The sequence below is a fragment of the Poecilia reticulata genome, chromosome 8 (assembly GCF_904066995.2).
Source record: "Poecilia reticulata chromosome 8, P_reticulata-male-v2, whole genome shotgun sequence".
Classification (NCBI taxonomy): domain Eukaryota; kingdom Metazoa; phylum Chordata; class Actinopteri; order Cyprinodontiformes; family Poeciliidae; genus Poecilia; species Poecilia reticulata.
In genome coordinates, this window is record NC_088837.1 from 15,944,605 (window position 1) to 15,955,199 (window position 10,595).

Sequence of the window (10,595 nt, forward strand, 5' to 3'; positions counted from 1 at the left end):
TGATCTAGATATACATACCTTAAACAAGAGCATGTGCTCTGCTATATCCATTTTCTGTTAGATTCAAAACTACTGCCTATAAAGAAGAACCTGCAGCACATCTTCTTTTTCCCTTTTGTTTTTTTGTTTTTCTTGTGACCCAAAGAATAAAAAGTCTGACTCGGTCAAAATTGGAACTGGCAGGTCAGTCCTTAAAGAAAATTGGAAATCAATATTGGAGAGGAAAAGCGTAATTGGTGTATCACTAATTACTCTTTCAAATAAATAAATAAATAAATATCTCCGTAAACAAAACAATATAATATATATATATATTCAGCTTTGAGTTCAAATTACTTCAATGTCATAAAAAGAACCTGTTTCACAAAAATGCTCTAATAGTCCATTGAAAACGTGAACTTACAAACGAGAACAGTCTGTTTCAACATAAGACGCCTATTGTTTCAGAGCATCACCACCTGAAAAATGAAAATCATGAATAATTTCAAATTAAGCTTCATCCCTCATCCACCCATTTGCATTATGACATGCTTGACATTTTCATATAATATTAAAACAATAAATCAAATACTGCAAATCAGCTGAATGTAATAGCAAAATCATTTTCATAGAACCCACTGCAGGTTTTTGAAATCGTGTGGAATTATGTCAAGCTGTTTCTGTAAGTTAATTCAATCAAAAGCAGAAAATGTAAAGAATTAAATCATATTTATGTGCAGGATAACAGGGCCGCTTTTCAGTCCCTCCCCATGCGTTGCTGACGAAACAAGGAGAACAATAAAGCACCTCTGCTGCTCATTGAACAGTGATGACATTTGGAGGATTGGTCTGCATGTTGACGTTGTTCAATAGGCACACAACGTCTGATTGGTGTAAGCACCTGCACCGTGCAACCAGCGTTAGCCTTCATGTTTCCAATGAAACATCTGCATGCAGAAGAAAAAAAAAAAAGAAAAAAAAAAAGGTGCACAAATGCAGCAGGCTCTCCGTGGATACATGAGCAATGCCAAAAGCAAACATGTGTGGTGAGAGATGAATGGTGAACAGCACCCATTAATTCTCCTGAATGACTAATTATGCTTCTTGTTTGTCTGGATTTATTTATTTTTTAGGAATTAACTCACAACCTTCACAAACATTTGATTTGAAAAAAAGAAATAAAATCTTTAGTCAGTCTGCCACAACACTGTGGAGTGGAGCAACATATAAAAGGGTGTGAAATAAGAAATAAATACACTGATGTCTAAAATGTTTGGAAATATGAGACAAAATACATATAGGAGGTTCATGGCGTTCTTTATCCAACTGAACCAGCTATACAAATATTTAATTTTGTACAGTTACAGCCGTTAAAATTACTTTTAAGTGGCTAAATATGTATTAGAATTTTTTTTTTCCAGAGCTGAGAACCACTCAGATGCATCATAAGCGTCTTTTTAGAAGCTTCATTAGCATATTATCACAGAACAGCATTTCAGAAGCGAAACTGTTGGATGCACTAAATGCATGCTTTGACATAAACACCATCTACCTGCAAAATAAAAGCAATTACAACATCTGCAAGATATGCTTTTTTCACATACTTTTGTGTGTTTTTCATAATAATGCCAAGCTTAAATAAATCTAATGACTAAGATGTGTCAATTGTGGCCCTGAAGTGTTAAAAAAATCAATTGAAGCTATAAATATATAGATTTGTTGATGTCTGCTTAGTTGGAGCTTTGCATGTGGAGTTTCTTTTCTTATGTTTTTTTTTTTTTTCCAAATAAATCTGCAGTCTAAGAGGTATATTTTGGACTCTTCTTTTCATGCTCTCCTGTTTGTAAACGTGCTCATTTGGGTTCAGATGATACCTAAGTCACTTGTTAAACCTGATGCATGCACTGTGAACACATTTGCACCCAGACACTTCAAAGCCCAATGCAGAATGGGATTTTTCCCCCGGCATTGCTTGTATTCCTTTAACACCCCCATTAGCTTGCATTGTAGAGCATGAAGACCTTTCCACCCGAGCTTTATACCTTTATATGTTTGACCTATAGAGGTTTTGGTTAAGTGATGGCGCTGGGGTGACACCTATGCGTTTTACGTGAAGTGACAGATTCTCCTGAACGCATGCAAGATAGAGAAACCACTGCACATATGGTGTGTCTAAAAACCAGACCAGGTCTCTTTTCTCTTTTAAAAAAAAAAAAATTGCATGGCATTTTAAAATCAAATCACTATTTGTTTAGTAAAACTGCATTCGTTATCTTTTGGAATAAGGTGATTCAAGTGTAGATTTAGATTATTAAAAAAAAAGTCCAATTATTATATCGTTAGTTTATGTTTGACCAGTTAATTTCTGTCGAAAGTTACTCGCGAGAAGCAAAATCTAATATGTTTTTTTTTTTCTTTCTGCTTTGTACGACACCACACAATGCCCATATCACATACGCTGAGGTCGCATTTGAAACAACAGAAACCCCCCCATGAAGAGCAGAGAATAATGTCAAAACCTCCGTGGATATTCCACTGACCTGAGTGGGGAGCCATCGGTATGTGTGACGGGTAGTACTTCCCCGGTGGGAAATGACCGGCGTGCTGCACGGAGCTGTGGCCCGAGGGAGCGATCCGAGAGGCGGCTCGGTGCAGGGCGCCCCGCTCCGAAAGGAGGTGCGCCGGAGCAGCAAAATCCCGTCCTTCCATTCCGCGGGAATGTTTAGTAATCCGAAATCCGGACGGGGAAGGTCAGTGAAATCGGATGCAAACCCATAAAATAATCCTTTCCCTTCGTTGTCTATGTGTTGCATTCGGTCGATCGCAGGCTTCTCCAGCCAAAAGCGCAGCTCCCGATCATCTTTTCTGTCAGGACAGAGAAATTCAAAGCGACTGTCACAATCAGGGAAAATTAAAAACTCAACCACGATGCAACACGCTTAGGTTGCACTCTCCTTTTATTTAAAAAAAAAAAAAAAGGCTAATTTCCTATATGATAAAATGCTTATTTATTTAATTAAAATCTTTCCACTCCTCTTTGCATTAAAGCATTGGCGAAAAAAAAAACTGCCAGTTCGAGTGAAATCTCCTTGGCAAAGTAGCCACAATGCATGCAGGCGGCTAGCGAGGCGTCACTGCAGGCTCAGCTTCAGCTCTATTGATCAGCCTGGGATGCATAGGCCGATATGGCGAAGTACACACACACACACACACACACACACACACACACACACACACACCTACACACGCACACGCGTGCACGCACACATGCACAACAAGCAGATCTTCTAGTCTTAAAATCTTTATATTCTGCACCATCTTTTCAGATAATCAATCCAAATGCCATGTCTGCAAATATCACTCCAAAACAATTACAATATTAATATATAATGTGCATTTTTTTCTTATAAACTATGATTTGCAAACAAAGGTCAGTGAAGCTGAAAGAAAGAAAATTAATGAAAACAGAGGATTGTGTTTTAAGAGGGGGAAGTTATTGTTTATCCATTTGGGTTAAAATGATGTTACTCAGTGTACATCCCGAGGTAAACAACGCTGCCTTCCTTCTGCTCCTTCCATTGTCTCGACTTGATGCAGACGATCTTTCCTGCTTCTGTTATCTCTAATCCCAAACTGAGTCCATATTTTACTGCAAATTGATTTTAATTGACGTAAATGGGAGAAAAAAAAATAGAAGATTTTCCAACTTAATTTAATAAAACAATTTGTAACAAATCTGGTGTATTGGAAAATATTTTTTTTTAATGTATTTTCATATATTGTTTCAACTGGAGGGATATTGACGCCTAAATGAACATGAACAGAGTTCACAAGGTTCAAGGACATGTCACAAAGTAAGATAAATATTTATTATTAAAAAATACCCCTGCTATACATTTGGTAAGATATGCAGCAGCTCCTAAAAGGCTTGCTCTGCATGTGAGTGTGTATATGTGTGTGTGTGTGTGTGTGTGTGTGTGTGTGTGTGTGTGTGTGTGTGTGTGTGTGTTTGTGTACAAGCACATGTGCACACCCCTGCTTGAGTTTGTGTGTGTGCCTGCATGCGTGGGTGTGTGTGTGTGTGTGAGTGTATGTGAATAACTGCACTCTCACTGTCTTTATCTGACTTGACCTATTTCAGGTCAGGTAATCAAATTGAGTAGTAAATACATTATAGTGACATCCTCTGACACAAAACAAAAAAAAGGCATTATTTGGTCTAAATTGGAAAACAGTCTTCATAAAATGACAATAAAATATATTTTGCTGTTAAAGATGGGAATCAGACATGTCATTCCCTCAGAGAACATTGCCAGTAATTAAAAAAATAAAGCAGGCCATAAGAAGGCAGACCTGCGTTGTATTACCAAATTATTAGGAATATAAACAATTTTTTTTCTTTTTTTTTTTTGTCATGGTGTCAGTCTGAGGTCCCATAGGGCTACTTCTTCAGAAAAAAAAAATCCTCTTGCAATAAATTTAATTATAAAAAATAAATTTATGACCTTTGTAGCATATATGACTGACCAAGGATATTGTTATTATACTGACCATTTCATTTCAGCTCTATCATTACCCCAGATCTCCAGCTGCAGTTCACAATTCAGAGCTAATGCAACAATAAAATCGCTCCAAATGCAAGGGGAGGAAAAATCCGTCTCAGCTGAGAGGTTCCTGTGTTAATTTGTGTGCATGCATGTGATTTCACAAGGTGAGACGTTTACCCAAAAAACAAAAAGGCCACGCTGCAGCGTTTAGGTCGTCGGTTTGTGGTCTGGAAGGGGGAATTCAAGGTGAATGGCCGCCCGTCAGGGAGGACTGCCTTTGTCTTCACACTGAGAAAGCGCTTTGCAGTCGGCCATTACCTCCCCCCTTTTCGCCATGCTGTTCCTTCCACCCTGGATTCCCCAGTAATGAGCGAGGAATAAAATAGTTGACGCATTTACGCGAATTATGAGCAGCTACAGCTTTTTGTGGTTCAAAATCTGATTTTCTTAGTGTTTTCGTCTGGTCCGTTTTTCAAACGTGACGATACGGCTTCGCCTACCAAATAAATAAATGTTTCGTTTTTATTTTTTTTTTATATTTTAAAAATTAAAAGTGTGGAATTTTGACGACTGCCAGCTGCATTTACAGATTAGCCGCGTGTGCAAAGCAAATTATGATTTATGGGTCGAGTTTTGAGAAAAGAAGCCGACCTCCGCGGATAAGCTGGCCGGCAGAGAGTGCTCCTTAGCCGGTCGCGTTTGGACATGCCTTCCGCTCTCCTCCCCGGTAAAAGCTAGCCTCTCCGAATTTATAACAAGCTGCCGCAATTTACCAACACCACAATTTAGTACAATTTACAAATAGATTATATAAATTCAAAATCCTTCTTACAAACGTTTTTTCTTAATTATTAACTATTTTTCCTAAAATATAGATGAGTAAATGACAAATACGTAGGTGAAAAAAAAACTCAAAGAAAATGGAAGGTATTTACAGAAACTGCATCATGCAATAATAATAATAATATTAATATTAAATTTAATAATAAATGTAATGGATATTCCAGAGGATGGACACATCCTGCTTTGCTATTTGGAAAATTGTAACAATGTGCTGTGTGTGTAATGCACAGCATGTCACATCCAGCAATTTGGACGAAACACAGCCTCAGTCATCTCGTAGCGAGGAGCCAGGCCCTAAAATGTTTTATTAAATTTAAATAAAAGAAATATCAAGTATATAAAATTACTACTTACTGGTGTGTTAAATCCTTGCATAACAATAAATTCTAAAATCACAAAACTCTGGGACAGAAGGTGCAAGTGCGACGCCCATTTAAAAATCAGAATCTGAGATTAGTGTGGCTAGAGTGGAATATCTCCATCTGAGGCTGTGCAGTAGTCTGCTGCTTCAGTCGTGAAAGCAGAGGCCAGTGGGACTGGGGCTTCCGGCCTGGCTGGATTGCGGCTCGGATCTCCAAGCAGCGGTTTCTCTCCCGATGCAACTGCGCACCTCGGCGTCTCTGGGGCAGGGTAAACACGCCCTCTCATTGGTTGGATAAGTGCATGTTAATGGATTCGTGCCGCCCGCCCGCAGATTCGGCAGCCTGCGATTGGCCCGCAGCGAAAGCCAATGCCGTGCTGGCTGACGACGGCAAACTGAGTGAAAAGCGCCAGATTTAAAGCGCCTTAATGGTGAGACTGTTCACAATGACGCTCAGTGCGTCAGACCACAACCTAAGATGAACTATGAGGTCAAGCAGAGGCAGGGAGGGAAGGGGAGAGGAAGGGGGAGTTGGATGGATGAGGTCAAACACGGATTAGATATATTTTTGGGTGTTTATTTTACAAAGAAAAACCTTGCAGTAAAATAAACCAAGTGGATTTAACTCTGAACATGGCTCAGTGGGGGGGAACATTTTTTTTTATTTGTTTGTTTAATGTTAATCTTGAATCTAATCAATATTCAGTCATTTGAAATTCAATTTGTGCATTTAACGTAAATAGAAAATGGGATATGGCCGACTGCAAACCCTGTCATCCTCCATAAGTTCTCCTTTTCACACAGAACTTAGATCTCAGAACTTCATTTTTGTTGCGCTTATAAAGAATGAGCCTTTTTTTTTTATTTGCTTAGAAAAATATCAGTTTAAGAATATTTTAAAGTATTATAAATTTAAAAGTAGGATTTTAAGATGGGTCTTGAAAAAGGATTTAAGAAAAACCGATACAGATAATGACCACAATCATAGAGGAAAATCATCAATTTACAAATAAATCTGAATAAATAACTGACAGTTTGCTTGCAAGTACAACCAAAAAACAAATCAATTACTCCTTCCTCACACTAGCGAGACCTGGTTTTAAGTTGTACATCCAACATGACTGCAAGACCAAACTAGTAATTCAGAGAAATACAGTTTCTGCACAGTTTATTTACTTCTATTTATTTAAAGATTAATGTGACTAATAGACTCAAGCAAAACGGATTCTGTGATGTGGCCAATTTAAATGTTGGTTTACTGGTAAACCATAAAACTTGGGTGCTGTCCACAAAGGAACATTTTGTCGGTTTCAAAATCACCCACATCCACACGGAATCGTTTCCAGGTATGTTTTTAACCACCCTGAATCACAGAGAATAGCCCAAAACTCTATTTTTACTCTCTCCGACGTGTAAATGGGACTAATCATGGACTATGGGGCAAGCACATGAAGCCTTAGTTTATTGGTAAACACAAAAAGAAAGCGCATCAGCCTTCTCGTTTCAGCCAAACTCTGTTCGACGTACAGAGGATTACTTGAAGTTGAATAATGAGGTTCAGCAGCAGCTGCAGCACAACCATGAACATGTAATCCGCTATTGTTGTTTTATATGACACAAGCGATGTGTTTGGGGTTACAGGTCAGGTTAAATATTGGGCTAATATGTCAGTGTTTTCACAAAAGATTTATTTTCTCTGTCCAGATCAAACTTTTGCTCTGGAAACCATTAAAAAATAAAAAATAAAACAACATTTAGGGTTCCCCAAAACATGGTAACCTTGTTTTGGATAAAAACAATCCCATTTTAGAAAAAAAAAATGTTGCCATATGGACGGGGCGTGAGCCTACTGAACGCACCACATAAATGTCCATCCACCCCATATTTGATTGGACATAAAATAAAAAACGCATTTCTAACAAAAAAAAAAATCTTGGTTTTTTTCGATTCAAATAATTGTGCCACCCTCTGACACAGTGGTACCCTAGGCATAGAGCCATACCCATATCAAAAACTTCCTAGCTTTCTGAGCCAGCTGTATTTTGTTGCCAATCAAAAATAATTATAGAGCAATAGAGATAATAACAATCATTAAAATAAAATGAAAATGTTACCTTCTTTCTACTTAATTTTACAGTCTAAATCATAACCTTTATATTCTTTGGTACAGCATGATCTTTTAGTAAAAGTATTAAATGGTGGCATTTTTGCTACCTTGTGGCTTCAGTTTTTGGACATGTATATACTATTTTATAAACATTCAAACTTGCATAATGCGTTTATTTTATATAAGTGGCTTCACAATACAATCTTATTTGCACAAACAGTACTCTACATAATCCCCTTGTCTTTTATATTACTCTTTATTTTTCTTCCAAGCAATCAGACTTAGTAATCTTTTAAAGTGGATGTTTAGGCATTTTCCCATTTAAAGGTCATAACATTTTGCTTAAGTTTGATCTGGAGTTTTTTGGGGGGTTCACCAGAGATAAATGCTGGGGCATATGCCCCAATAAAATAGGTCTGGCAACAATTATGGAAATATTTCAAGATTACAAGGAGGCACTATGGCCACTCCTGACTTGGATAAATCAAGCTTTATCTCTTTACATAAAATGTATGCATATTGTGAAATTTTAAATAAATATATTGCTTAAGTGAGAGAAAAAAACCCCAAAACATTTTCAGCTATTCTAGTAAATCGAGAGTTAGGGATGTTTCAAAATGTTGTTTTTTCATATGCTCAGCCACTGGGGGATTTTTGACAAATACTTTCTAAACTAATCTGTTTAAAGTCTGCGATGAATCATTCAGACAAGACAGCAAACCCAATATCTCTCGATATGTTATTACCATGGACTTTGGTTATTGCTCCTAATGTTTACAAATGAATCCCCGTCTTTTGTATGTGGTGATCTGATTGGCTGGCGTGGTGCCAGAGCATTGTCAGTCATAGATTGTAAACAAGACTGTGATTGGCTGTTAGCCAGTCCGCATTGGGCTGTCCGGGGAGGGGGAAAAAAGCAATAACTGGCCCCAACCGTTTCAAGGCGTCCCTGGTTAGATGATGAAAGGGGATAAAACGGGACTGTTTCAAGGCGCCCTATAGGCGGACCCACATTGGCCCTGAAGCCATATGAGTCAAGCGTGAATCAAAGGGAATGCTGCATAGAGGGAGAATTTTTAGGTTGGATATTTAAAATAATCTAGGCTATAGTTTAAGCGTAAAGGTGGACCAGCAACGCTTTTATCTCTTTTTATATTTGTTTGAAGAAAAAAAGAAAAAAAAAGAAAAGAAAGAAAAAAAGAGGTGAAGCGAAGCAATTCAGGGAAAAAGGAGGCTTCACGTGAGGGCGCTGGGAGAGAAAACAGCTCGGTCTGTGGATCGCTCTGCTTTAATGGAGAAAATCTGCATGGAGTCTTTTCACCGTGTTAAAATGGGTCTGCATGAGGTTTGTCGTTGTTTGGTCGGTGCGGTGAAAATAAAAACCAGCGTAATTTGTTAAAAGTCAGACTTTTTTTTCTCATGCAGTTAATCGGATGATGGCGTTGCATGCTGTTTGTAATAATAGTCGCGGTTTGGCTGTTTGTCCGCAATTTCGGGGGGTACAGTAAAGTAAACCCAGTACTATTTTGAAATGTAAGTTTTGATCTATTTATTATTTTACATTGTGTATGACTTGATTGCTAAAATTCTGAGGGTTTTAATGTGTTTGGAAAAAAAATAAATGCTACATTATTGCATTTCGTTTTGGTTTCTGTGATAATACTGAATCACAAAATTAAAAAAGCAAACCAATAAAATGTATATTATGTAGTTTAATTGTATGGGTGAAATCTGGGATAGCGTTAGTTGCTTAAAAAATCTCAAAAGATGAAGTGAATAAATGGCAGTGCAGGATCATCAAAGAGGTAGTCAGTTGAAGTAAAACACATGATGTGTGTTTCATTTCTGAAATGTAGCAGTATTATATTTATGAATTTAATTTTTCACTTCATTTATTATTCACAGAACAACAAAAATTATATATATATATATATATATATATATATATATATATATATATATATATATATATATATATATATATATATATATTGTACATCAATTAAATGTTCCCTTTTTATGCTCGAGATCCCCTCTTTCTTCTCAGATGTTGGTTGATTTGTTTTTGCATTTGGAAGGTGCTGGAATTTTTTTCATCTGTCCATGAACTCTTGTCAAATGAGTGAATGAGTGGATCCAGTGCAGAATAGTCAAAGGAGGTGGTTAGCTGCACATTTAGGAACACACAATGATGCGTACTCTTGCATGCACACCCACACGCAGCAGACTTGGTGATAATTAATACGAAGTGAGTGATTTCTTAAGAAAAAGACCAGTTTTATGACAAGGATTGTCCTGGATCAATGAAGCGTTGATGACTGACAGTCTCTGCCTCCCACCCACATCTACCCACGGATAAAGGGGACTTGGATGTTTAGGTATAGACAAATTCATTGTCCTTGATTTCAAAGTATAAAAATACCTATAAGCTATTGGAGTATAATAAAAACTGTTGATTATCTGTAACTTTTGACTGCAAGGGGAATCTTTCTTGCAAATAGGGCTAGGGTTACGGTATGACTCATCATTCCAATCTAAAACGCTTACCTGATTTTAGATAAAAATGACAAATGATTAGCTATTAAAATGTAAAGAAATAAAAACAATATCCACAATTGATTGTTTGACAAAGTATATTTATTTATCTATCAAGTTACACATGGAGTCTGAAAAAGAAAGCGGATAACCTTCGATCTGCATGATTGTGCTTGTGTGAGTGTTTGTGCGTGAATCAAAGTGGTGTAATTTACTATTGAGA

The 10,595-nt window shown here is 37.3% G+C and overlaps 1 protein-coding gene across 6 annotated transcripts in view; it reads right to left on the reverse strand.

The window, feature by feature from the left end:
- The window catches only part of bahcc1a (BAH domain and coiled-coil containing 1a), a 75,410-nt gene extending 69,266 nt beyond the window's left edge, over positions 1-6,144 (reverse strand). The window contains exons 1-2 of one of the 6 annotated variants that reach the window (XM_081610061.1): positions 5,724-6,144; positions 2,520-2,844 (exon numbers count right to left, since the gene is read on the reverse strand). In XM_081610061.1, the coding sequence (XP_081466187.1) occupies positions 2,520-2,688 (169 nt within the window). In that variant the 5' untranslated portion in view covers positions 2,689-2,844; positions 5,724-6,144. Of the gene's footprint in view, positions 1-2,519; positions 2,845-4,530; positions 5,352-5,723 lie in introns of those variants that run through there. The other 5 variants (XM_008416195.3, XM_081610063.1, XM_008416191.3 and 2 more) reach the window with 5 other exon arrangements.
- Between the last annotated feature and the right edge of the window lie 4,451 nt (positions 6,145-10,595).